We start from the raw sequence: 25,745 nt of genomic DNA, 5'->3' as shown, positions 1-25,745 counted from the left end.
AGCTGTGGTGAGCAGTGCAAAAGAACCCAGCATGGAGCCCTGCTGTCCACCTCCCAAGGACAGAGGGGGACAGAAAGAAAAAACTCTGGAGCCTGGCCATGCCCAGCCTTCCCTGGCTTCCTATTGGTCAGGCTGGCCCTCACCCTGCCACAGCTATGTCCACCTGCCTTGAGGGACCACAATCAAGAGGACCCAGTGCTCCTGGACCCTCCAAAATCGTGGGGTAAGTAAACTTCTTTTCCTGCTGAAGTAGGCTGCTCCGGGCTTTCCACTACAGCAAAGCAGAGCTGGGAGGGGGATGCCCTGGCCTTAGATGTGTCCTGTAAGGACACTTAGCCTGGGGAACCGGAAGCAGGCCTGTCCTCTGTCTTCCATGACTGTTTCCTGTACCAACCCTGGAAGAGTCCAGAACCAAGGCAGCCCATGCCTCGTGTGCAAAACATGTACACACTTGGGTCCCAGAAGAAGCAACTCAAAAGACTATCGAGCACTCAGGGTGCACCCTAGCCTGCTGGCTGTCGCCCAGTGCCTGGGGTCAGCTCCTGGGCCCATCTTCCAGCTAACGCAGCCCCTGGGGGCGTCCGTGATAGCTCCTGGGGCTTGGTTCCTGCCACCCACAAGGGACACCTGCACTGACTCCCAGCTTTGGCTCCAACTACTGCAGGGGTTTGGCACGTGGAAACTTTCTGATTACTTAAAAATTTATCTGTATCCTTTATTCCTCTTCTTCTGATCACCACAAGGATGTGGCCAAGGGGCTGGCATGTGGTATAGCAGACAAAGCTACCACCTCTTGTGCCATCATCGCCAGGGTGGTGGTTCATCTCCTAGCTCTCCACTAATATGCCTGTGAAAAGTAGCAGAAAAAGGGCCAAAGAGTTGGGATCATGCACCCGCATGGGAAACTCAGAAGCCCCTGGTTTCATATCAGCTCTGCTCTGGACCTGGTGGCTGTTGGGGAATGAATCAGAAATGGAAGGCCCTTCCCTGTCTCTCCCTCTCGAATTCTGCCTCTCAAATAAAATAAGTAAATATATATTTAGAAAAACAAAACAAAACAGGATGTGGCCAAGAGGAGATGGCCCTATGCTGGAGACGGCTTCATTCCTTTTTTTCCCTAAGATTTATTTATTTTTATTACAAAGTCAGATATACAGAAGAGAGACAGAGAAGAAGATCTTCCGTCCGATGATTCACTCCCCAAGTGAGCACAACGGCCGGTGCTGTGCCGATCTGAAGCCGGGAACCTGGAACTTCTTCCGGGTCTCCCACGTGGGTGCAGGGTCCCAGTGCTCTGGGCCATCTTCGACTGCTTTCCCAGGCCACAAGCAGGGAGCTGGATGGGAAGTGGAGCTGCCAGGATTAGAACCGGCACCCATATGGGATCCCTGGGTGCGTTCAAGGCAAGGACTTTAGCCGTTAGGCCACAGCGCCGGGCCCAGCTTCATTCCTTTTTAAAATTATTTTTAAAATTTTATTTTACTTAGGGCTTGGCACGATAGCCTAATGGCTAAAGTCCTCGCCTTGCATGTGCCAGAATCCCGTATTGGTGCTGGTTTGTGTCCAGCAACGCCACTTCCTTTCTCTGTCTCTCCTTCTCTGTGCATCTTTCTAATAAAAATAAATAAATCTAAAAATAAAATAAAATAATAAGCTTAAGATTTATTAAGTTTTATTGGAAACTCAAATGTACAGAGAGGAGGAAAGACAGAGAGGAAGATCTTCCATCCGATGATTCACTCCCCAAGTGGCTGCAACGGCCAGAGCTGCGCCGACCTGAAGCCAGAAGCCAGGTGCCTCCTCCGGGTCTCCCACATGGGTGCAGGGTTCCAAAGCTTTGGACCATCCTCCACTGTTTTCCTAGGCCACAGGCAGGGAGCTGGATGGGAAGCAGAGCAGCCGGGATACGAACCAGCACCCATATGGGATCCCGGGGCGCATCAGGGGAGGATGAGCCAATAGAAGCATCATCAGTTTCATTCCTGATTGAGCTGATTGTTGTGTCGCAGGGGTGCATGGATAATGGGGAGGAGCCAGGAATTTTCCCAAAGTTGATTTTTTTTGTTTACTTTTTTTTAAAGATTTATTTATTTTTATTGCAAAGTCAGATACACAGAGAGGAGAGACAGAGAGAAGATCCTCCATCTGCTGGTTCATTCCCCAAGCAGCTGCAATGGCAGAGCTTATCAGGAGCCAGGAGCCTCTTCCAGGTCCCCCACATGGGTGCAGGGTCCCAAGGCTTTGGGCCATCCTCGACTGCTTTCCCAGGCCACAAGCAGGGAGCTGGATGAGAAGCGGAGCAGCCAGGATTAGAACCAGTGCTCACATGGGATTCCAGTATGTTCAAGGTGAGGACTTTAGCCGCTGGCTATCACACCGGCCCTGAAGTTGATTTTTTGATGAAGTTACCACAGTGCTAAACAACACCACCCTGCCTTGCATATCCACATGTGAGGATGTGTGCAGTGTGCATCTCTGCTTGTAAGTCAAAGGACTCCCAGTGAGACTGTGGGATGTATTTTGATAGTGGGATGCTGGACTGTATGCCATTGTCTATGGACAATTTCGGGACACACTTGAAAAGCAGACTGATGGACTTATGACTGCTTAAGGACTATACTGTGGTAATAATATGGGGGAAATCAGGGGGAGTGAATTTGGGGAAAGGGCAAGAGAAATCCCAGAGCCTATTGAATTGTATCATGTAATTATAAATAAAAGGGGAAAAAAACTAGTACCACCTTCCTGTGTGTGGGGCCTGCTCCCTGGTGAGTTGCTTTGGCACTCAAGGTTCACTATTGGCAGTCTCCAAAGAGCCCTGAAAGCTACCAATATGACTGAGATGGGTCTGAAGCACCCAGCGGCGCTGTCTGAGCTGACCGTGTAGACCAGCACCCTCCCCTGCCCTGGCTAACCTCAACATGGGCAGCACCTCCAGGAGCCCCAGGGAGGGGTGGGGATCCCTCATACATGTCAGGGGCCTGCAGGTGCAATTCCAAAGTTACCATGGCCCCCCTCACAGCGAGACAGACAGGTGATATGGAGACCATCTGGATAGGGCAGGCTCTCTCACCCACCCGACTTCACGGGGTCTCACTGGAGATTGGGCCTTCAGCAGCGACACCGACGTGGGGACCGGCCTTCAGCAGGGACACTGACGTGGGGACCGGGCCTTCAGCAGCGACACCGACGTGGGGACCGGCCTTCAGCAGCGACACCGACGTGGGTGGTCTGCGTCTGCCATGATTTGCTTGCACAGTTGGCTGACAGTGTAGCCATGCGGAGCCCACGTGGGCTGGCAGGAATATTGCCAGCGACATTATCTGCTACATGTCTGAGGACTTCCAGACTGCGGCAGCTGACACACAGCTTCCCAACGCACTTCAATGTTCACATGCTTCAGCCAGCCTGGGTTTGTAACTCCACTGACCCTTCAAAGAGCCAACTTTAGGTTTAGTTGCTCTTTTTTCTATCAGTTTGCTATCTTTTAATTTAAATTTATTTATTTATTTTTAAATGTTTGTGGGGCTGGCACTGTGGTTCAACAGGCTATTTTTCTGCCTTTAAGCACTAGGATCTCATACAGACACTGGTTTGTGTCCCAGCTGCTCTACTTCCCATCCAGGTACCAGAGGACAGCCCAAAGCCTTGGGACGCTGTACCCATGTGGGAGTCCCAGAAAAAGGTCCCAGCTTCAGATGGGCTCAGCTCTGGCTGTTGTGGCCATTTGGGGAGTCAAGTATTGGATGGAAGACTTGTCTCTCCTTCTCTCTGTATCTCTGCCTTTCAAAAAATATATATATATATATATATGTATATATATATTTTAGGGCCCGGCGCGGTAGCCTAGCAGCTAAAGTCCTCGCCTTGAACATACTGGAATCCCATATGGGAGCCAGTTCTAATCCTGGCGGCCCTGCTGCCCATCCAGCTCTCTGCTTGTGGCCTGGGAAAGCAGTCAAGGACAGCCCAAAGCCTTGGGACCCTGCACCCGTGTGGGAGACCTGGAAAAAGTTCCTGGCTCCGGGCTTCAGGCTTCAGATCGGTGCAGCACTGGCCATTGCGGTCACTTGGGGAGTGAATCATCGGATGGAAGATCTTTCTCTGTCTCTCCTCCTCTCTGTATATCTGACTTTGCAACAAAAATAAATAAATCTTGGGCCCGGTGCTGTGGCCTAGCGGCTAAAGTCCTCGCCTTGAACGCGCCCAGGGATCCCATATGGGCGCCGGCTCTAATCCCGGCAGCTCCACTTCCCATCCAGCTCCCTGCTTGTGGCCTGGGAAAGCAGTCGAGGATGGCCCAAAGCTTTGGGACACTGCACCCACATGGGAGACCCGGAAGAGGTTCCAGGTTCCCGACTTCAGATCGGCACAGCACCGGCCGTTGCGGCTCACTTGGGGAGTGAATCATCGGACGGAAGATCTTCCTCTCTCTGTCTCTCCTCTCTGTGTATCTGACTTTGTAATAAAAATAAATAAATGTTAAAAAAATATTTTTAAAGATCTCTGCATGCCATTGTAGATCTTATAGTACGGTCGAAGAGCCAGATAAAATACAAGCAATCCCTAAATTGAGTACATAGTTGTTAATACCTCTCCCCAAATTGGTAAAATCAGAAGGCCTTGTGTGGGTAACGAGGCGGGTGCTGGGAAGAGGCGGCCTGGGCTAACAGGTGCTGAGGGAAGCAAAAAGCACCTGCACCAAGTTGCTCTGACCAACCAGAAGAAACATGCACTTGGACTTATTTCCTGTTCATGGGAGGAATCCTGGAGGTAATTCAAGGTCAGCTGCCAACCAACGCCTCAGGGTGGCCTGCTCCCTTGGACAAGGGGGGCTTCCCCCAGCTCAGCCGCCAGCCCAGCACTGCCTGCCTGGTTGGGATGCAGCCTTCAACTCCGGGGACCTCCACGCTTTGAACAAAGTCTGCCATGATGGGTACACAGTGTTAGAAGCCAGGGCTGAGGGCGAATAACTGTGGCACAGGGCTGTGCCCACATCTCATATCAGAGACACTGGGGTGTTCAGTTTTTTTTTTTTTTTAATTGGAAAGGCTGAGAAGCAGACACAACTGTGATCCTGCCAGCAGGTCCCTGGTACTAGCTGAAATCCAGCACAGCCAGGAAGTAGCCGGTTGAGGATTAGACCCAGACCCGCCCAGTTCCAGGCCTGTGCTTTGGCCACACGACAGCAGAACTCAACAGGGGAGGGAGGATGGGCTCTGGGAGAACCAGACAGGGATCCCCTTGAACAGTGACTGAGAGAACACAGTGGGGCAGACCAGATCCGTGGAACCTTCCCTCACCCTAGGAAACATGGCTTTTTGCCTCACTGGAAAAGGTTTTAGGTGTAAGGCTAGCACCTTTTATTAAAAATTTATTTTTATTGGAAAGTCAGATTTATAAAGAGAAGGAGACAGAAAGACCTATGGGCTGGTTCACACCCCCCGAGCGGCCACAACAGTCCGGAGCTGAGCCAAAGGCAGGAGCCAGGAGTTTCTCCCGGGTCTCCGGTGCGGGTGCAGGGTCCCAAGGCTTTAGACTATTTTCTCAATTGCTTTCCCAGGCCACAGGCAGGGAGCTGGAAGGGAAGTAGAGCAGCCAGGACACGGACCGATGTCTATATCGGATCCTGGCGCATGCAAGGTGAGGACTTTAGCCATTAGGCTACCGTGCCTGCTCCCACCATTGGCATTTTTAAAGGAAGTGCTCAAGTTTCCCTGCCTTGTAAAATGGGAGACAGTTGTCATGAATAATAAAGGACAGGGACCAGGTGGTAGACCGAGTACAGACGTTTTTTAGGGCATCACTTGGGGTGCAGACTTTGGGTCAGGGGTACCCCTGCCCAAGCCCCCTGGGAGACAAGGAGGGTACTGCCCCCCAGGAGTCAGAAATTGCAGTTCTGGGGCAGGAGGTGTGGTCGGGGGAAGGGCATCTAGGTAGCCGAGGTTGGCGCTCATTTCCCACCACCGACCAGGCTGGAGACCAGCGCCCGCGCCCATCTGGCGCCTCCAAGCTTCCTCAAGAGAAAAGTATCAGAAAAGGGGGGAAAAAAGTCACCTAGGAGCCCGCCCAACTCGCAGCCCACCCAAGAAGCGCCTAACGGACACGATAATACGTTAACAGGCGCCCGGCCACCCTCCCTCTCCGGGGGCAGCAGGCCCGGGGCCCCGCGCGTGCCCAGCTGGCTGTGCTTTGACGGGTACGCGCCCCAGGCCTCCGGCGGAGGTGAGAGGGGAGGATCAGCCCGCGGCCACTGAAGGCCACAACGAAAGGCGGTGGGGGGCGGTAGGAAGCAAGCAGACCCTTCCCGCTTCTTCTGGACGGCCTAAGTGAGAAGCGCCCAGGCCGGGGGCGGCTCCAAGCGCGCCCAGGGCGCCCCTCGGGCTGTGCGGGCAGGCACAGACGTCGGCCACGGAGGATCTGGCCGCCAAACTGCTTCGCCGTTGGGCGGACGGGGCAGCGGCCACGGCTACGTCTGTCCCTTCCCAACCCCGCCAATCGGCGTTTCTGCCCTCCATCCCCGCGGTCCGCACGGGGCAGGGTCACTGGGGGCAACGCAAGCCCTGAGCCGGGCAGGGAGAACGCATGCAGGCCTCACTTCCGCCCCGCTCGGAGGCCGGCCAGGCGGGGACGGAGCCGTCGCGGGAGGAGGCGCTCCGAGTGCGCGTCACTTCCGGCGAGCCTAGTACTCGCAGCGACCACGGCAACATGGCCCTGAACGGCGCTGGTGAGGAGTCTGGGTGCGCGGGCTTGGGGCTGCGGGGCCCGGGGTCACCCCGCTGCGGGACGACCCCCCGGCCCCACGTGCCTGTCTTCCCCAGAAGTCGACGACTTCTGCTGGGAGCCTCCGAGCGAGGCGGAGACGAAGGTGCTGCAGGCGCGCCGGGAGCGGCAGGATCGCATCTCTCGGCTCATGGGCGACTACCTGCTGCGGGGTTACCGCATGCTGGGCGAGACGTGCGCGGAGTGCGGGGTGAGCCGAGGGGCCTGGGGGTGCGGAGGTGCGGGGCGCCGGGCTCGGAGCCCCGGACCTCACCCCTGTCCGTCCCCAGACGATCCTCCTGCAAGACAAACAGCGCAAAATCTACTGCGTGGCGTGTCAGGAGCTGGACTCGGACGTGGATAAAGACAATCCGGGTGAGGGGCCGGCAGGTGTAGGGCGGAGTGTGCGAGTGTGCGTGTGTGCGTGCGGGGGTGGGCAGGCGCGTCCAGCACCTGCCGTGGCCAGGGCGCACTGCTGACCCCTCACCGCCTCCTCCGCTTGTCTCCTCAGCCCTGAACGCCCAGGCCGCCCTGTCCCAGGCCCGGGAGCACCAGCTGGCCTCGGCCGCAGAGCCCCCCGCGGGGCCTCGGCCGGCCCCTCAGCCCCCCGTGCCCCGGCCCGAGCACTGCGAGGGAGCCGCGGCCGGGCTCAAGGCGGCCCAGGGCCCGCCGCCCATCGCCACGCCCGGGCCCCCCAGCGCCGTCCCTCCCCTCGCAGACGCCGCCGTGGCCTGCACGCAGGCCGCCCTCCTGCAGAAGCTGAGCTGGGCCTCGGCCGAGCTGGGCTGCAGCACGTCAGTGGAGGCCAGCGTCCAGCTGTGCGGCCTGATCCGGGCGTGCGCCGAGGCCCTGCACAGCCTCAAGCAGCTGCAGCACTGAGACCCCCCCCCCCCCCGAGAAAAAACCTGTGGGGCTCGGGGGAAACAAGAAGGCTGTTTCTCTGCGTGGTTTGCTCTTTTTCTTGCTTCTTTCTGTGTGAGCTGCATGGCCCTCTTCCCTGTTCCAACTTTGGCTTCTGCCCTCACCCACCACCTGCTTAGGGTGGAGGGATGGGGCAACCATAACCTACTCGAGGTCAGGAGCAAGCAGGGTACACCTCAGCCACCCCACCCCGGGGTGGGATTCGGGCTCCCCCCTTTGCTGACTCCCTATCCTCGCTGCCAGCTCCCCAGCCCCCTGGCCCAGCCCAATGCCCGGCAGCAGCTGTGGACCTGGGCCCATCTCCTGACCCCTCACTTTTGAGATCCTTTCGCTTAGGGGGTTAATTGGGCAGAATATCAGAACATTGGGTCCCCTCCCCTCTGGTCTCCCCTGCTCCCCTCCAGCCTCCCCCTGCTTCTCTCCTCTCCAATGGTCCCCGGCTCTCCTCCTTTCCACGCGGCTCCCTGGTCTGTTTAAGACAGGCGCCGCCCTCGCGCGGGGGGCGGGCCCGGGGCGGAGTCGAAGGAGCCGGGCGAGGAACAAAGCGCGGCTGCGGGCGGCGGCTGGGCTCGGGCGGCGGGGCCCGCGGGGCCGGGCGGCGGAGCGTTGGGGGCCAGGGCCGCGCCGGCGCGCCATGAACGGGCTGCCCTCGGCCGAGCCGCCCGGCGGGGCCGGTGCGGGCTGCGCCCTGGCCGGGCTGCCCCCGCTGCCGCGCGGCCTCAGCGGCCTGCTGAACGCCAGCGGGGGCTCGTGGCGGGAGCTGGAGCGCGTGTACAGCCAGCGCAGCCGCATCCACGACGAGCTGAGCCGCGCCGCACGCGCGCCCGACGGGGCCCGCCACGCCACGGGCGCCGCCAGCTCCGCCAGCACCGGCGGCCCGCGGCGTCCGGTCAACCTGGACTCGGCGTTAGCCGCGCTGCGCAAGGAGATGGTGAGTGGGGCGGAGGTCGGGCCCCCAAACAGGGCGGTTGAGGCCGGGAGCTGCTGCGGAAGCCAGCCGAGTCAGGCTTAATCGCGGTTTAGGGGGGAGTCACGTGCGCTTTTTCAATGGATCCGTGCTGCTTGATGACTGTCCGATTTGTTCCCCCGTGGAGGGGCACGGACACTTGGCTGAGGTCGCCCGAGTTGCTAAGTCGTGTGTCCACTAGAACTTTATCCGCAAAAGTACAGGAAAAGTCACCGGCCCGGGGCTGGGAACCCCTGGGGCTCCAGGAGGGCGGGTCTGGGTATGCCGGCCCCTAACCCACTGCGGGTGCGGTCTGCAGGTGGGGCTGCGGCAGCTGGACATGTCCCTGCTGTGCCAGCTGTGGGGCCTGTACGAGTCCATCCAAGACTACAAGCACCTGTGCCAAGACCTGAGCTTCTGCCAGGAGCTGTCGTCGTCGCTGCACTCGGACAGCTCGTACCCGCCGGACGCGGGCCTGTCGGACGACGAGGAGCCGCCGGACGCCAGCCTGCCCCCGGACCCGCCGCCCCTCACGGTGCCCCAGACGCACAACGCCCGCGACCAGTGGCTGCAGGACGCCTTCCACATCAGCCTCTGAGGGGCCGGGCTGGTCCCGGTGGGTGTCGCCCTCGGTGCCCTCGGTACCCTCGGACACTGCCTCCCCCACCCCACCCCTGCCGCCTCCCCTCCCCCTCAGGAGGACAAGGACAGTGCCTCGGCACCCCCACTCCCCGCACTGTGGGCACAGGCTCGTACCCCGTGGCAGCTGCTGCCCACGGCGCTGGGCCTGCTCGGCCAGTTCTCATCGTGGCCCTGGGCCCCACAGCCTCTGCGCCCCCCACCCCCTTCACCTGCTGTTGCTAAGGCGACAGTGGCTGCTGGCCCAGGGGCACCTCACCTCTGGCCCCAGGACTCCAGTCGCCCCGCGCGAGGGCCGCGGGAGCCCATTCCTGCACCCATCCACGGCCTCGGCCAAGGCCCCGCTGGGGATTTAGCTTAGGGGTCGGCCTGCGGGCCGTGGATCAATAAACGCCTCAGCCGTGTTGCCTGTCTGGCTCTGCAACCCTGCGCTCCGCCGGCAGGTGGCGCCCGAGAGCCGCCTCCCCGCGCGACGGCGGGCCGAGCGTGGCGGGCTGGGAGTCCCGGTCCGGGGGCGGAGGTCGGGGGCTGGTCCGGGCTCCGCCGGGTGGCCGCGGGCCAGCCACTTCCCGCCTCTGGTCCATCCCTCAGCTCGCAGGCCGCCGGGAAGGAAAGGAGGAGCCGCCCCTGAGGAGGAGAGAAACTAACCACCTCGCGGGCGGCCCGGCCAAGGCGCGCAGGAAATGGGTGGGCCCGGGGCCAGAGGGGCCCGCTGCGGTGGAGGGGCAGCCGCTGCTGCCAGGCCTTGGGGAGGCATGGGGACCCCTGAGGGGCAGGGAGGGAGGGCCTGGAGCTGCTGCGCTCTGAGGTCTCCCCTAGGTACCTCTTCCCCACACACAACCCCCAAGCATCAGAGACCTTTAGGGGCGACCACAGTGCTGGAGCCCCGACCGGGGGTCAGGTCACCCCATCCCGGCAGGAAGAACCCCGTACGCGCCCAAGCCGGCGGTGCGCCCGGCATCCTCAGGGCAGTCCTCTGAGGCTGACCTTGACACCTTGCAGGACAGGGGGATGGCGATAAGGACTTTAATCTAGATGTTAACCCAGCCGTCCCCGCCCCGGGGCAGGCTTCCCGGAGTAGGGAAAGCTCACACACACATCCCACAGGCTTTCCCCTTCTGATAACGGATTCTGAGTAGTGAGACCTGCGGAAGCCAGCTCGGTGCCATAATTGTCCCCATTTAGTGAATTTCAATACCGAGGCGCCGGACTGTCCACTGGCACACTTTGCACAGACTCAGTATTGGCCCCTCCAGCCACTGGTCCTGCCAGGGCCATGCAGGCCGGTCCCTGCCTCCACTGTGGTTAAACTTGGGTGGCCACACTCCAGGTCACCTGGCTCTTGGCTTCCCAGACTCGCGGCACTAGGACTCCTGAGCCAGTCCCTCTCTCTTCCACCCTGGGTCTCTCTTTTCCTGGCCTGTGAAATGGGTTCACCAGCACGTTCGTAACCTCTCCGGGCAGCGAGCAGGAAGGGAGGCGTCCAGCAGCCCTCTCCAAGACGGCTACCGCCTGCACTCCCGCACCCAGAACTCCCTCCCGTGTCCGCACAGCCAGGGCCGGCCGACAGAGGCCTCCCGGGCCCGCCCTGGGCCCCCCCAGGCCCGGCACGCGGCCCCGGAAGCCAGGTCGCCCCGCCCCCGCGTGGAGGCCCCCGCCCCGTGCCGGAGCCCCGCCCGCCTTCCGACGGGGGTGCGGCTCCAGGAAACGGCGCGCTCGCTGCCCCGAGCTCCGGCCAAGCCGGCGCGCCCCGCAAGACTCCGCCGACTGCCTGGAACCCCCGGAAGGTTCCCCCTTAGCGGCCGGCTGCTGGGAGCGCGGCCCCGGGTCCAAACCTTGGATACCTCGGCCTAGGACGGGGCGGGCAGTGCGGAAAGCAACCCCGGAGGCCATGGGGACGTGGCCCGGGCCAATGGTCGCGGGCTAGCTGTCACCCGGATCTGAGAAGGTGCCGGCCGCGCTGCAGGGGCCATGACATCGGTGTGGAAGCGCCTGCAGCGCGTGGGCAAGCGGGCTGCCAAGTTCCAGTTCGTGGCATGTTACCATGAGCTGGTGCTTGAGTGTACCAAGAAATGGTGAGTGGGGGAACCCTTGCCGGAACCCGCAACCCCATCTGGCGGGGGGAGCCTGCTGGGGTGCTTGAGACTCAGAGGTCTGCTTTGCGGCTGTGGGACCCCGAGATTGGGGCCTAGGTAGCGACGGGGATGGAGGTGGGCAGCTTTAGGGATACTGGACTCCTGTCTGAGCATCGATTGGGCCATGTTTTCCCTGGCGTCAGCCACTGGCCAGAGAGGGGCCTGAGTGGTCTTGGGAAACGCAGCAAGTTCTGCTGTGTGCAAGTGGCCAGGCCCCAGGGGTGGAAGCCCCTGGAGCCTTAGTCGGACTGGGAACAAAGATGTAGCCCCCTGCCCCCACCCCCTACTGCCTTCCTGTTGAGCGAGCGGCACCCCCACCCCCCAGCAGCCCGAGTGCGCCTGGGAGGCTGGATTCTCCACCATGTCCTTAAAAGGGGGAACTGAGAGCTGGGAGGGATGAGGAGGAGGCGGGAGGGGCCAAGGGGCCTGGAAAGAGGGGGTGGGCGGCCACGGGAGGAAGCAGGCCCCAGCCCAGCCTGCACCCACAGCCCTGTGTTTGTGGCGGGATAGGGCATCTTGTCTGCACCCCCACACATACACACAGCTGCTCAGGCCCCTGCGTCACACCCTAAATATATGGCCCGGCTGGTGTCAGCTTCCCTTGGCTGGCTTAGGGCACAGCTGTGGGGGCCTGAGCCACCAGGCAGGGCTAAATTTAGGTTCCCGAGGGGAAGGAGCTGGGGTAGGAAGGGACTGTGGGGTCCAAGGGGCAGGGTATGAGCAGGCAGCTGGTCCCCCCCGCCCTCCCTCCCGTCTCCCTGCTCGCTTAGCCAGGTGGCTCATTCATTCCAGTCACCAGATGCCCAGAGAGGGCAGGGACCGGCTGGGGTAGCACAGCACCAGGCTAGGCTGGCGCTTGAACTCTGGCCTCTGGTTCTGCTCTAGCAGTCAGGGAGACGCTGGACACGGTCCGGGAGGTGTCGGTGGTGGCTGAGTCACAGCTCTGTCGCTGCTTCTGGGCAGGGCCTCCTGACCTCAGCCGGGTGCCTAAGCAGGGAAGCTGCCCCCACCCCTGCCCAGGCCACAGCTCCCCAGGAGGGCACGTCCCCCACGTGAGTCAGGCGGCCTGGGCAGGCCCCGCTCACCCTGGGCACCCCTCCTCCCCGCTACTCCCCCTTCCAGGAAGGCCCCATGGCTTGGGTTCTTGGGGAAGGGGGCAGAGCCCCAGGGCCATGCCCCTGTCCCACCTCTCGGCTTCTGCAGGGGTTCATGCGAGAGCTGGAGTCCTGGGGTGGCTCCCTCTGGGCAGGTGAGCAGGCAGCAAGCAGTCAGACACAACCCTGCCAGGGTCAGCTTCGTGGCTGTGACTGGGCCCCACACAGCCACCTCTCCTCTGCTGAGTGGGCCCTGGCAGGTGCTGTCGTCAGCTGACTGGCCCTGCAGCCACCTCCTCACCCTCTCCCTTCCTGGCTCCTTTTGGTTCCTTACTCTGTCCTGCGCCCCCGCCCCAATGCTCCAGTGCCCCCACCAGGATCCCATCCTTGTCCCGCCCTTCCCTGCCCCACTGTCCCTCCTCTGCCTGTGCGTTGCTCAGTTGGCCAAACTGGGTGGTGGGTCTGATGCAACATGTGTGAGCAGACAGACTTGTTCCCTGGGTTGGCTGCCCTGGCTACCGTCCCTGCACTGTCTCCCCACCCTGGGGCCTCTGCTCTTCTGCCCCACCCTGCCCCAGCAACCCCACCCTGCAGTGTGTGACCCCAGATAAGGGGGTGAGGAGGGGGTGTGGGCAGAGGGAAGCCCCTGAGGGAACAAACTGCCCCATGCTTCCTCCAGGCAGCCCGACAAGCTCGTGGTGGTGTGGACCCGCCGGAACCGACGTATCTGCTCCAAGGTGGGCGTGGGGCTGGTGGCAGGTGTGTGTGGCAGGAGGCTGGGTTCTGGGTCTGGGTGAGAATCCGGGGAAAGGGAGAGGAAGATGGGGTGGAGGTGGGAGATGACAGGGTAGTGTCAGAGGTGGAGCGGAGAGTGGTGGCCTGTTGGTGAAAGGCCCTGACGGCCGCTGGCCTCCAGCCCCACAGCTGGCAGCCTGGCATCCAGAACCCGTACCGGGGCACGGTGGTGTGGATGGTGCCCGAGAATGTGGACGTCTCTGTGACTCTGTACAGGGTGAGTTTTTGGCCGAGTGGTGGGAGAAGCCCTGGAGGTCTCCTTGGAGGGGGAGATGTTTGGCCAGCCAGGCAGCTGGGGGAGAGGCCAGCCCAGATGCAGACCTCCCAGCACCTCTGGGCTGGCCTTTCTTGCAGCCCCAACCCTGTACTACCCATCCCACAGCCCCGGCACTGCACTGCCCATCCCGCAGCCCTGGCACTTCACTGCCCATCCCACAGCCCCCACGCTGCACTGCCCACCCCGCAGCCCCCATGCTGCACTGCCCATCCCTGCATCCCTGGCACTGCACTGCCCATCCCCGCATTCCCAGCACTGCACTGCCCATCCCGCAGCCCCCACGCTACACTGCCCATCCCTGCATCCCTGGCACTGCACTGCCCATCCCTGTATCCCTGGCACTGCACTGCCCACCCCGCGTCCCCAGCACCGCACTGCCCACCCCGCATTCCCAGCACCGCACTGCCCACCCCGCATTCCCAGCACCGCACTGCCCATCCCGCAGCCCCCACGCTGCACTGCCCACCCTGCATCCCTGGCACTGCACTGCCCACCCCGCAGCCCCGGCACCGCACTGCCCATCCCGCATCCCCGGCACTGCACTGCCCACCCCGCATCCCCATGTCACCTGCATCTCTTTCTCCCCAGGACCCCCATGTGGACCACTATGAGGCTAAAGAGTGGACCTTTGTTATTGAGAATGTGAGTGCCGGGGGGAGGCATGGGGCTTCTAGGGTCTTGCGCAGTGCTGAAACACCCTCCTCTCTCCCTCCCACCCCTGCCCAGGAGTCCAAGGGGCAGCGGAAGGTGCTGGCCACAGTCGAGGTGGACCTGGCCCGCCATGCAGGGCCTGTGCCCGCGCAGGTCCCGCTGCGGCTGCAGTTGAAGCCCAAGTCGGTGAAGGTGGTGCAGGCTGAGCTGAGCCTCACGCTGTCGGGGGTCCTGCTGCGGGAGGGCCGTGCCACGTGAGTGCCCCCACTTCCTGCTCGTGCCACCCCCCGCCTGCAGCCTCTGATGACCCTTCTCTCCCCGCCCAGGGATGATGACATGCAGAGTCTCGCCAGCCTCCTGAGCGTGAAACCCAGTGATGTGGGCAACCTGGACGACTTTGCTGAGAGTGATGAAGATGAGGGCAGTGGCCCAGGGGTCCCTGAGTCCCGGGCAGCCCGAGGCCTCCAGCCAGGTGGGCTCAAGGTCAAGGCCCTGAGTGGGGGTGGGGGTGGGGGTGGGGGTGGAGCCCACCCCTGCTTGCCCCGGCCTGGCCTTGGCCCTGTGTCCCTGGCCCTCTCAGCCCCTCAGCAGGTGCCTGTCCAGCCCCACAGTGGGCTGAGGCAGGTGGGTGGGTGGGCAGGCCAGTGTGGACTGCAGTCTGCCTTGCCCCTCGGTGCTGCCCCCACGGGCCCCTGCGGCGGCCTTGTCCTCTCTCTGTCCTCAGGATCTGTCTGCCATGCTGGCTGTCCCTCTGCTTCTCTCTTTCTCTCTCCCCCCACCCCTCACACCTGGGGGCCTGTCTCTACTCCCAGGCCGGGCTGGTGGCCTGAGGCAAGGCCGCTTCCCAGGTAGGCTTGCCCTTTGGTGTGTATGTGTGTCAGGAGTTAGAGCTGGGGGCCCCTGTCTTGTGCTGACTCCACCCCCACCCCGCCCCAGGTCCTTCTCGGGAGCTGAAGGCCCTTTCAGAGGAGGAAGAGGAGGGCCAGGTGCAGAACCGACAGGCAGGTGAGGCCCGGGTTGGCATGGGGGTGGAGGCTGGACTTCTGCAGCAGGCCTAGGCCTCAGTAGCCCCTCGCTTCCTCCCCAGCTGCCAGTGCTCCTGGCACTGAGGACACCCGCCCAGCCCCTGTGAGTGTCCCTGCACCCCCAGCCAGGGCCTCCCGGGGCCAGGCACAGCCTGAGGCTCCCAGGTGCCTGGCCACACCAGCAGAGATGAGGTGAGCTCTGGAACCCTCCTGTCCAGGGGTGGGGACAAGGCTGGGTGGGGAGCCCAAGAGCACCCAGCACCGTCCTCTGATCTCTCTCCCCAGGTCTTGCAGGCAGCCCGGCGGGGATGCAGCCCCCACCCCAGCCCCCCGGCTCCGGAGAGGCTCTGACACCCCCCGCCCCTCGGCCCCTCAGGGGGAGGAAGCCGGGGTGCCCCCAGCAGGAACAGGCCCTTCCGGGGAGATGCAGGCCCCAGCCAGCGCTGAGGAAGGGGCAGAGGCCCAGGGAGTCGGGCTGGAACATCCTCCGGTCACCAAGGGTGGAGGCTGCGGGGACCCTTCGGGAGGACCCAGCTGCAAAGCAGAAGCAGGGGTCTGTGGGGCGGGCAGTGATGAGGGGTCAGCTGTTGTGGGGGCAGATGTTAAGAGGTTGGGGGGCAGAGCTGTAGAGGCTGAGGAAGGGTCAGAGGATAGTCAGGGGGTGGCTGAGCCAAGGTCCAAGGGCAGGCATGTGGACTCGAGGGGACCAGGGGAGACCAAAGCGGAGCTACCTGAGGCGGGACTCGTGGGCACCCCTGAAGCTCCTCCACGCACCTCTCAGGGGAGGGTGGGTGGCAGAAGCAGGGAGGCGACTCCCCGAGGCCCAAGCCCAACCCTAGCTAATCTTACAAGGGCTGCGGGGCACCCAAGTGATGGCAAGCAGGCCCAGGACACTGCAGGCCAGGAAAGAGAGGGTGCAGAGACAAGGGGTGTAGTCCCCGGGGTGGGGAGGCCGGGCTTGGAGCAGGGCCCCGCTACTAGAGCCACAAGCATGAGGCCCCAGGTGAGCCAATGCCGGACGGGGACGCTGCAAGGTGACCGGGGGGCCTGGGACCCAGAAGCCTGGGAGCCAAGGGCTTTGGAGACAGAGGCTGCAGTGGCTGAGTGGGGGGTGTTGGGTACCCAGGAGAGGGCAGTAGGGGGAGCAGAGCTCCTGGGACTAGAGAGCAGTACAGTGGAGATGGAGCTGTCCAGGGCCCCAGAGACACGGTCCGAGGTGCTCAGGACGGAGGTGGGGATGGATGGGTCTCCAGCGGCAGAAGCCAGGGCAGTGGAGGCCGGGGTACTGGGGAGCCATGAGGTAGAGGCTGGGGGCTCCGGAGTAGTGGAAACAAAGGGTTATGTAGCAGAAGGGGACATATTGGGGGTCCATGAGATATCTGTAGGGTCAGGGGCCTTGGGGGCAGAAGCTGAGGTATTGGGGTTCCAGGGGGCAGAGGTGGGGCATTCCCCAACCCCAGAGATAGAGGCTGAAGTGGTAGAGGCCGCGATAAGGGGGGCCCAGGAAACAGCATTGAAAAATTCAGGGGTTCCAGGGAGAGAAGCTGGGGTGGCAGAAGTAGAGGTATTGAGGGCCCAGGAAACAGAGGTGGGGCCTTCAGGGGTCCTGGGGAAAGACACTCAGATGACAGAAGCTGAGGTGTTGGGGACCCAGGAGACAGCATCTGGAGGTTCAGGGGCCCTGGGTGTAGAAACTAGAAGAGCAGACACTGACATATTGGGGGCCCCGGTGGCAGAGGTGGGGGCTGCAGGGTGCCCAGGGTCAGAGGCTGGGGTGTTGGGGAGCCAGGAGGTAGAGGCAGGGGACTCTGGAGTTGTGGGGACAGAGAGTCAAATAGCAGAGGGGGACATATTGGGAATCCAGGAGACATGTATGGGTTCAGGAGCCTTGGGGGCAGAAGCTGAGACGGGAGGGTCTGAGATAACGGGGGTCCAGGACACAGTACTGCAAGGTTCAGGGGTTCCAGGGAGAAAAGCTGAAATGGCAGAAGCAGAAGTTTTGGGGACCCAGCAGACAGCATCCGGGGACCTAGGGGCTGTGGGGGTAGAAGCTGGGACTGCAGGGGTCTCAGGGCCCTGGGAGGAGGTGCTGAGGCCCCAGCAGGCAGAATCCATGGGGTCTGAGGTTGATACTCTGGAGGAGACTGCAGCCTGGGGAGCCCCCATCACTCAGCAGAACGTTTCAGGGTGCCTAGAGGCAGTGACCGAGGGTCTGGGAGGCCAGGAGGACAAGGTGAGGAGTTTGGGGGTCCCCAGGGCAGAGGCAGGGCTTGTGGAGGTGTCAGAGGCCAGCTGGGGTGGCCCACAAGCAGAGATGGGGCTTCTGGGGCCTGGCGAGGACCAGCCTGCTGCTTTTGAGGCCCAGGAAGCCAAGGCGAGGGTCACGGCGGGGACTGAGGAGGAGAAGGAGCCAGCGGCTGAGGGAGGCCTCCCAGGGGCCAGAGTGACCAGAGTGCAGGGGGCCGGTGGGGCAGAGGCTGGAGTGGCGAGGCCCCCGGGGGCGCCTTCCCCAGAGGGGCCGGAAGAGGACAGGAGGCTGCCGGGCAGCCAGGTAGGGCTGGGGGCCGCCGAGGGCCGGGTCAGCCGGTTCCCACCACCCTGGGGCTGAGCGCGGCGGCTCTGCATGCACCCACCTGGGGTCCCAGCTTCCTGGAGCTCCTGGATCCGTCCTCTGTTGGGAAGCCCTAGCTGTCTCTCGTCTTCTCCCCAGGGTTGGGGGGGGCGCATGGAGCTGGACACCCTAAGTTGATTGGGCTGACTTTGTGCAGTGTGGCTGCTGGTAACCTCTGACCTTGCTGTGGGGGGTGGGCAGTGACCTCTGAGGTGACCTTGGCAGAGAACTCCTGGCACCCAGTGACCCCAACAAACTCAGAACAGTGGCTGTTGGGTGCTGCGGGGTGGAGGGCGCATGCAGGTGCCAGGGTCACGCCCCCTTAGCTTCTCCATGCTGTTCCCAGGCTGCCCCTGCTGTGGTCAGCTCCAGCCAGTCCCTGCTGGAGTGGTGCCAGGAAGTCACCACTGGCTACCGTGGCGTGCGTGTCACCAACTTCACCACCTCCTGGCGGAATGGCTTGGCCTTCTGTGCCATCCTGCACCACTTTCACCCAGATAAGATGTGAGCTGCTGACAGGGATAGGTGAGGTGGGGATGGATGAGGTGGGCTGGCCGCTCATCCTGGCTGTCCTTGCAGCGACTACGACGCCCTGGACCCCCTCAACATCAAGCAGAACAATAAGCAGGTGTGCCCCACTTGTGTTTGTTTTGGGGGGCGGGAGGGTGAATTCCCACTACCTGTGGGTTTCCACTACCTGGAAGTTCTCTTCCCACCCTTCTGGGTCTCTTAGCTTGGGTTTGGTGTTGCTTTAGCTGAACCACCTGTCCATCGCAGGGTGTGGGGGGTACTGAGTGCTGTTGCCAGGGGATGTGAGGGCAGGCCCTGCAGCTGTAGCAGGGTGGGATGACGGGCGTGGCCAGGCTAGCCAGACATGGGGACCACCCACCCCCTACTCCAAGGGGGCCATGGCCGCTGATCCACCAGGAGCCTCTTCCTCCTAGGCCTTCGACGGCTTCGCCGCGCTGGGCGTGTCTCGGCTGCTGGAGCCAGCGGATATGGTGCTGCTGGCCGTGCCGGACAAACTCATCGTCATGACGTACCTGTGCCAGATCCGCGCCTTCTGCACCGGCCAGGAATTGCAACTGGTGCAGCTGCAGGGCGGCGGCGGCGCGGGCACATACCGCGTGGGCAGCGTCCAGCCGAGCCCGCCAGACGACCTGGACGCCGGAGGCCTGGCGCAGCGGCTGCGTGGCCACGGGGCCGAGGTGCCCAAGGACTCTGCAGCCGGCGTGGCTCACAAGGTGACTCCTGCCAAGGGTGCGGACACCCAGGCTGAGGCCACCCGCGAAGTGAGACCCACTGAACTCCCCACCGATGGCCCTGCAGCGGGGGCCCCGGGCGGTGTGAGGCTGAGGAGGCCGTCGGTCAACGGGGAGGCTGGGCCAGTGCCCCCGCCACGCGCCCACGGCTCCTTCTCGCATGTGCGCGATGCGGACTTACTGAAGAAGAGGCGTTCGCGACTGCGTAATAGCAGTTCCTTCTCGGTGGACGATCCTGACCCTGGAGCCCCGGTCCCCGCACCCGCAGTGAGTGTCCCCTCGGCAGCAGCGCGGGACACACGGGGCACAGTGGAGGAGGTGGACCTGGGTGACCCACAGGGCGGTGCCTGGGTGCGCGGGAGTTTCAAGGGGGCATGCCAGGGCGCATGTTTCAACTGCAGCGGAACAGGTGCTGGCTGCGCTTGTGTAGCAGGGTCGGGTGGGGGATGGGTTGAAGGTTTGGCATGCTGTTTGGGAACCGTGGGCTGTGGGCGTTTACAGAGGTTCCAGGTTGGTAGCTCTGGGGGCAGCGCTTTGAGGAACAGAGAGGTGGGGTTGCAATTTGTTCTGCCTGCAGGTGGCAGGGGTCAGATAGAGGCCCCCTGACCCTTCAAAAGTGGGGGCTGTGTCTCTTTCCAAGGGGTTCGCCGGGGTCTACCCCCAACAATCTTGTTCTTGGAGCTTTTTTTTTTAAGATTTATTTTTATTGGAAAGTCAGATTTACAGAGAGAAGGAGAGAAAGATCTTTCATCTGCTGGTTCACTCAAGTAGCCAGAATATTCTCAGCTGAGCCAAACTGAAGCCAGGAGCTTCCACAAGGGTGCAGGGTCCAAAGGCTTTGGGCCATCCTCGACTGCTTTCTCAGGCCACAAGCAGGGAGCTGGATGGGAAGTGGAGCAGCTGGGATACGAACTAGCACCCGTATGGGATGCCAGCGCATGCAAGGCAAGCACTTTAAGCCACAAGGCTATCATGCCAGGTCCTCTTGTGTTTTTTCTTAAATATTTATCTATTTGTATGCGAAAGGCAGAAGTATAGAGAGGAGAGAGAGCCTTCAGCCATCCACTGGTTCACTTCTCAAATGGCCACAATGGCCAGAACTAGGCTGGTGTGAAGTCAGGAGCTTTTTCCGGCTCCCCTACGTGTGTGCAGGCCCAAACTCTGCTGCTCTCCCAGGCTTGTTAGCAGGGAGCTGGATCAGAAATGGAGCAGCTTGGGCCCAGCGGCGTGGCCTAGCAGCTAACGTTCTTACCTTGAAAGCGCTGGAACCCCTTATGGGCGCTGGTTTTGATCCCGGCAGCCCCACTTCCCATCCAGCTCCCTGCTTGTGGCCTGGGAAAGCCGTCGAGGACAGCCCAAAGCCTTGGGACCCTGCACCCGTGTGGGAGACCTGGAGGAGGTTCCCGACTCCTGGCTTCGGATTGGCACAGCACTGGCCGTTGTGCTCACTTGGGGAGTGAATCATTGGACGGAAGATCTTCCTCTCTGTCTCTCCTCCTCTCTGTATATCTGACTTTGCCATCAAAATAAATAAATCTTTAAAGAAATTAAAAGGAAGATAGAAGTGGAGCAGTCGAGACTTGAACTGGCAGCCATGTGTGATGCTGGTGCTGCAGGCCGAGGCTTAACTCACTGTGCCTTGGCACTGTCCCCTCCCCCCCTTCTTGGGTCTTTACCCCAGTGGCTGGAGACCAGTTTCCTGCACTCCCCGGGGAGAGTGGAGATGGGAGACTCTGGCCCTGTCCCCTGCAGGTCTCAGGTCAGCTTGTTAGGGTGTCAAGTAGTCGACCAGCTGGACACATGTTTTCCAGGTGAGGGATGGGAGGGGGTGGTTTTCTAATTACAGCACAAGAATGTAGCAGTAAGCAGTCAGCCTGGCAAGAGCAGGTGTCCTGAGGGTAGGACCAGAGGTCAGTGTTGGGCCTGCGGGAGAGAGGTGGAGGGCCTGGGCGACCCCAGGAGTCAGGCAGGATGCAGCTCTGCCCCCTCCCGCCAGCCTCTGTGTGTGCGCACGCACGCATGTCCGGGGCTCTTTAAATCCTAAAGGGCCGGCTGCAGCCTGCGTGCGTCTGGGCCAGTGTCCCAACATCTGGTTTTTTCAAGCCAGGCCCTCCTCTTGCCCTGTGCCCCACAGGAAATATCTAACCCACGGGACTGGAAGGGATGACTCCTTATTGGCTACCCCAAACCAGAGAGCTTCCAGAGGCAGCCTGGTGTGGCTGTGCCTAGGGCAGCGCGAGGGAGAGCTGAATGAGGTCAGGGACCCCGCTGGGGTGGGACGGGGCAACCAGATGGAGAGGGGGAAGAAAGGCAGTTAAGTGCCCTGGAAGGTGGGCTGAACATGGGGCATAGAGAGTGGCTGGACACGGGAAACATGGGGTGTTCATCCGGGCTGGGGAGGGAGGCTGTGATTGCACTGTTCTTTCCCCGCCGGCACTCATGGACCACACACCGCGGTCCCCCCAGAGAGAAGGGACCACTTCCTTGTAGAATGGGCTCTCTGAGGTGGGGGAGGGAAGAGGCAGGTGCCAAGCCTGGGCTCCCCATGGTGCCCTCTGCTGGAGACACAGCCTTGTTACGGTGTGGCAAGCCCTGGGCAAGCCACTGAGGTTGAGGAGACGGACAGTTGTTTGCAAGAGGACCAGTGCAGGCTGTTGTCCCCAGGGATAGCTGTGTATTCTACCCCCAGATGCCCGTCTGGGGAGCTGGGCACCTTCCAGGTCACACAGGGTTGGGGGTTTTCCCTCAGGGGACACACCAGGATACAGAAGGTCATGGGGTGTCCAGACTTTTGGAAACGAACTTCCAGCTTAGCCAGCCGTGGGCAGGGTCCCTTTTGGGTCTCCTCCCTGACCCCCCAAGTTTTGTCTTGACACTGAAGGAGTGTTGGAAGGACATGGGAAGTGTTGGGCAGTACCCAGTGTGGGGCTGGTGCCCACTGTGAGGGCAGTGCCCACTGCAGGGACCCTCTGGAGATAATGCTTGCCAGGCAGTGTGTACCCTGGACAGGCCCAGCCCCATCTGGAGGGGTTATCTCTGGCCAGTAGACCTGACCGAGGGTTGGGAGATCGGAGCTGGAATAGGAGTGGCCGATGGGGACAGCACCTGTGCCCTGCCTGGGACTCAGGGCAAAGCTTTCAGGGAGACGGTGTTGGGGGAAGACTTGGGGTCAGGGTGGGAGTGGAGCGTGGTGTGGGAAGCGGAAGGGAGAACTGCGGCTCAGCTGGGTTGCAAAGATGGAGACCCACACAAGCTGGGGAAGCTGTTGAGGGAACTGAAAGTGCATTGCCTTCTGCACATGCTAGGGCTTGGCCGGCAGGCAGCACAGGCTGGAGGAGCCGGCGGCTGGGTGGAGGCCACAGAGTCCCAGCACATGGCGTGGTGCCAGAGCCAGGGTTGCCAGAGGCCCATCTGAGAGGACTGTGGGGTGACTTGTCCCCTGGAACCCAAAAGGGGGCCAGCCATGGGCTGAGCTGCACGCTGAGGCCACACGGCCCCAGTTGGGACAAGGAGAGGCCTCTGTGGCCTTGACGGCTTTTCCCCACTGACTCTCAATCTGTAAGGCTGCTAGCCTGGCCCCGGGCTCCGGGCCTGGCGTGTGCTTGGCATGTCTCCTACATGGGCAGCTTGGGCTTCGAGCATGCATGGGAGCTGGGTGGGCAGGGTCTGGGGCTGGGCCCCTCTGCTCCCGTGTGTGTGTCTGTGAGGTTCCCCCTGGCGCTAGGCCAGGACTGCTGGGAGGAGCTCTTTCCAAGGCGTTTTCTTCCACAGGAAGTCCCAAGCCCTGACCCCAGTGCTGCCCCTGGCCCCTCTGGTCCCCCAACAGCCCCAGCCCCTCAGCAGCCCCCCAGTAAGTCCTTCTGCCCTGTGGTGGGGGAGGGGTTCCTGGGCTGGGTGCTGGCCAGGGTGTCTTAGCCCTGTCTCTGTCTGCAGCTGTGAGTCCCCCCCAGGAAGAGGCACCCCCAAACCTGGGGGAGGACGCTGGGCTGGTAAGCAGGGGGGGCAGTGGATGAGCAGGGTGGGCATTTGGTGGGCAGGGCTGGGGCTGAACCCACCCCAGGCTTGGCCATCCCTGCCTCCCCTCACCCCGCCCCCAGCAAAGGTTCCAGGACACGAGTCAGTACGTGTGTGCCGAGCTGCAGGCCCTGGAGCAGGAGCAGCGGCAGATTGACAGCCGTGCGGCCGAGGTGGAGACGCAACTGAGGGCCCTCATGGAGTCAGGTGGGGTGGGCGCTGGTCCCCCCTTCCACCAATGCCCCCCCGACCTGCTCACTCTGGGAGGGGCTGGCAGGAGGCACCCCCAGTACCATCACCCTGCCCGCTGTCTTCCAAGGCTCGCTGTGACACCGGGGTATCATGCAGGGGCCGACCGGCTGCAGGAGGAGCTGCTGATCCAGGAGTGGTTCACGCTGGTCAACAAGAAGAACGCGCTTATCCGGCGCCAGGACCAGCTGCAGCTGCTGTAAGTGGCCGAGCCGGGCCAAACGCAGCCCAGCCGGGCCGGAGGCCTCGAGCTGCTGGCTGATTTCCACAAAGGGCTCTTTTGCAAGCTCGTTGCTCAAGCCACGTTGGTCTTACTGCCTGTGACATCTTCTGTGACTTACCGTGTAAGAGTGTACGCCTCTCCCCTCGCTGCCTCTTAACCTGCTAAGGTGTTGTTTTTTTTTGTTTTGTTTTTTCCCGGTAGGAAAAGCCCAGCTGTGGCCCAGGAAGGCACGGCCTGAGGGCCACCAGCCTGACTCCGTCTGTGTCTTTGAGCTGGTTCTTGGGGCGGGGGCCATTTGAGTGTCAAACCCATGGAGCTCTGTCTGTCTCTCTCTCTCTCTCACCTTGTCTCTTAGCCTTTCAAAACTAAGCAGGGACCACAAATGGTGACTCAACCTCTCCCAGTGCCACCACTTGTGACACCAACATCCTATCCAACCCGCTCCCTGATTCTCCTGGGAAGGCAACAGGAGATGGCCCAGGTGCTTGGGCCTCTGCCGCCCATGTGGAAGACCGGATTGCATTTCCTGGCTCCTGGCTTCAGCCTGGCCACAGCAGTCATGTGGGGGGGTGAACCAGCAGGTGGCACTCCTTTCTCTGTCACTTTTTCTTTTTCTTTTTTTAAGATTTACTTATGTTTTGGGCCCGGCGGCGTGGCCTAGTAGCTAAAGTCCTCGCCTTGAACACGCCGGGATCCCATATGGGCGCCGGTTCTAATCCCGGCAGTTCCACTTCCCATCCAGCTCCCTGCTTGTGGCCTGGGAAAGCAGTCGAGGGCAGCCCAAAGCCTTGGGACCCTGCACCCACTTGGGAGACCCGGAAGAGGTTCCTGGTTCCTGGCTTCAGATTGGCGCAGCACCGGCTGTTGTGCTCACTTGGGGAGTGAATCATTGGACAGAAGATCTTCCTCTCTGTACATCTGACTTTGTAATGAAAATAAATAAATCTTTAAAACAAAAAGATTAGAACCGGTATCCATATGGGATCCTGGCGCGTGCAAGGCAAGGAGGCTTTAGCCACTAGGCTACCATGCTGGGCCCAATCTGTCACTCTTTCAAATAAAAACAAGAATTAAATTTTTTTTTAAATTCAAAAGGCAGAGATATAACAGAGAGAAATACCTTCCATCTGTTGGTTCACCCCCCCAAATGTCAGTGACGGCTGGAGCTGAACTGAGCCTCTTCCGGGTCTCCCACGCAGCTGCAGGGTCCCAAGGCTCTGGGCCGTCCTCTGCTGCTTCCCAAGCCACAAGCAGGGAGCTGGATGGGAAGCGGGGCAGCTGGGGCTCAAACTAGCACTCACATGGGATGCTGGTGCTGCAGGCAGAGGCTTAACTGGCTATACCAAAGTGCTGGCACCTAAAATAAGAAAATTTTAACCAGGGTAGGGATGGGGCAGACAACCTCTCAGGCTGAGGAATGACTATACTGGGCATGAAACCTGCTGGAAGGTGGGCAGCCGGGGTGGGGTCCAGACTTGGAGGAACTGGGACTCCCTCCCTGACCTGGCACCTCTCCTCTTCCAGCATTGAGGAGCAGGACTTGGAGCGGAGGTTTGAGCTGCTGAGCCGGGAGCTGCGGGCCATGCTGGCCATCGAAGGTGGGAGCCGGGGCTGGGGTGGGACTGCTGGGTGGGGCACCGGCTGATCCTCAGCCTCTGCTGCCTTCAGACTGGCAGAAAACGGCGGCGCAGCAACATCGGGAGCAGCTGCTGCTGGAGGAGTTGGTGTCGCTGGTGAACCAGCGCGACGAGCTGGTCCGGGACCTGGACCACAAGGAGCGCATGTGAGTCGGGTGCTGGTGGCGGGCGCAGGAGGGCTGCCCAGGGTAAGGTGAGGTCGGGGCAGGGACTTACTCCAAGCCTTTCCCTTCCAGCGCCCTGGAGGAAGACGCGCGCCTGGAGCGTGGCCTGGAGCAGCGGCGCCGCAAGCTGAGCCGCCAGCTGAGCCGGCGTGAGCGCTGCGTGCTGAGCTGAGTCTGCAGCCCCGGTCTGCGCGCCCAGCCGGGCCCTATTTATTTGCCTGAGTGTGTGATGGGAAGCCTCCATCTACAGGAACTGTGGCCTTGCGCCCTCCGCCCCCCCAGCACGAGGAGCGGTTGCACCTCTAGAAGTGGTAGAAGTGCCTCGCCGGCCCAGGACAGC

At 61.7% G+C, this 25,745-nt stretch overlaps 3 protein-coding genes across 4 annotated transcripts; all 3 read left to right on the top strand.

Moving 5' to 3' along the window:
- The first annotated feature begins 6,329 nt into the window (after positions 1-6,329).
- Positions 6,330-7,709, top strand: ZNRD2 (zinc ribbon domain containing 2). Its single transcript, XM_004596851.2, has 4 exons — positions 6,330-6,727; positions 6,822-6,973; positions 7,053-7,137; positions 7,274-7,709. Exons 1-4 carry the CDS (start codon positions 6,586-6,588, stop codon positions 7,639-7,641), a joined length of 747 nt encoding a protein of 248 aa, XP_004596908.2. The 5' UTR covers positions 6,330-6,585; the 3' UTR covers positions 7,642-7,709.
- Positions 7,710-8,134: 425 nt separating this feature from the next.
- Positions 8,135-9,632, top strand: FAM89B (family with sequence similarity 89 member B). Its single transcript, XM_058662388.1, has 2 exons — positions 8,135-8,614; positions 8,949-9,632. The coding sequence occupies exons 1-2, from the start codon at positions 8,318-8,320 to the stop codon at positions 9,225-9,227; spliced, it is 576 nt and encodes a 191-aa protein (XP_058518371.1). The 5' UTR covers positions 8,135-8,317; the 3' UTR covers positions 9,228-9,632.
- A 1,318-nt stretch (positions 9,633-10,950) lies between these two features.
- Positions 10,951-25,629, top strand: EHBP1L1 (EH domain binding protein 1 like 1). 2 transcript variants are annotated; one of them, XM_058662788.1, is made up of 19 exons: positions 10,951-11,343; positions 13,177-13,234; positions 13,414-13,509; positions 14,158-14,211; positions 14,296-14,474; positions 14,547-14,692; positions 15,157-15,225; positions 15,308-15,437; positions 15,531-15,798; positions 18,203-18,360; positions 18,436-18,484; positions 18,801-19,385; positions 22,890-22,968; positions 23,052-23,107; positions 23,216-23,339; positions 23,481-23,580; positions 25,129-25,202; positions 25,273-25,387; positions 25,478-25,629. In XM_058662788.1, the coding sequence occupies exons 1-19, from the start codon at positions 11,240-11,242 to the stop codon at positions 25,575-25,577; spliced, it is 2,544 nt and encodes an 847-aa protein (XP_058518771.1). In that variant the 5' UTR covers positions 10,951-11,239; the 3' UTR covers positions 25,578-25,629. The 2 variants fall into 2 exon arrangements, with proteins under 2 accessions (XP_058518771.1, XP_058518772.1); XM_058662789.1 differs by lacking the exon at positions 15,531-15,798 and having other exon boundaries at positions 15,308-15,390; positions 18,167-18,360.
- The last annotated feature ends 116 nt before the right edge of the window (positions 25,630-25,745 follow it).

Source organism: Ochotona princeps, chromosome 4 (assembly GCF_030435755.1).
Source record: "Ochotona princeps isolate mOchPri1 chromosome 4, mOchPri1.hap1, whole genome shotgun sequence".
NCBI lineage: Eukaryota > Metazoa > Chordata > Mammalia > Lagomorpha > Ochotonidae > Ochotona > Ochotona princeps.
This window is presented reverse-complemented; position numbering and strand designations above follow the sequence as displayed.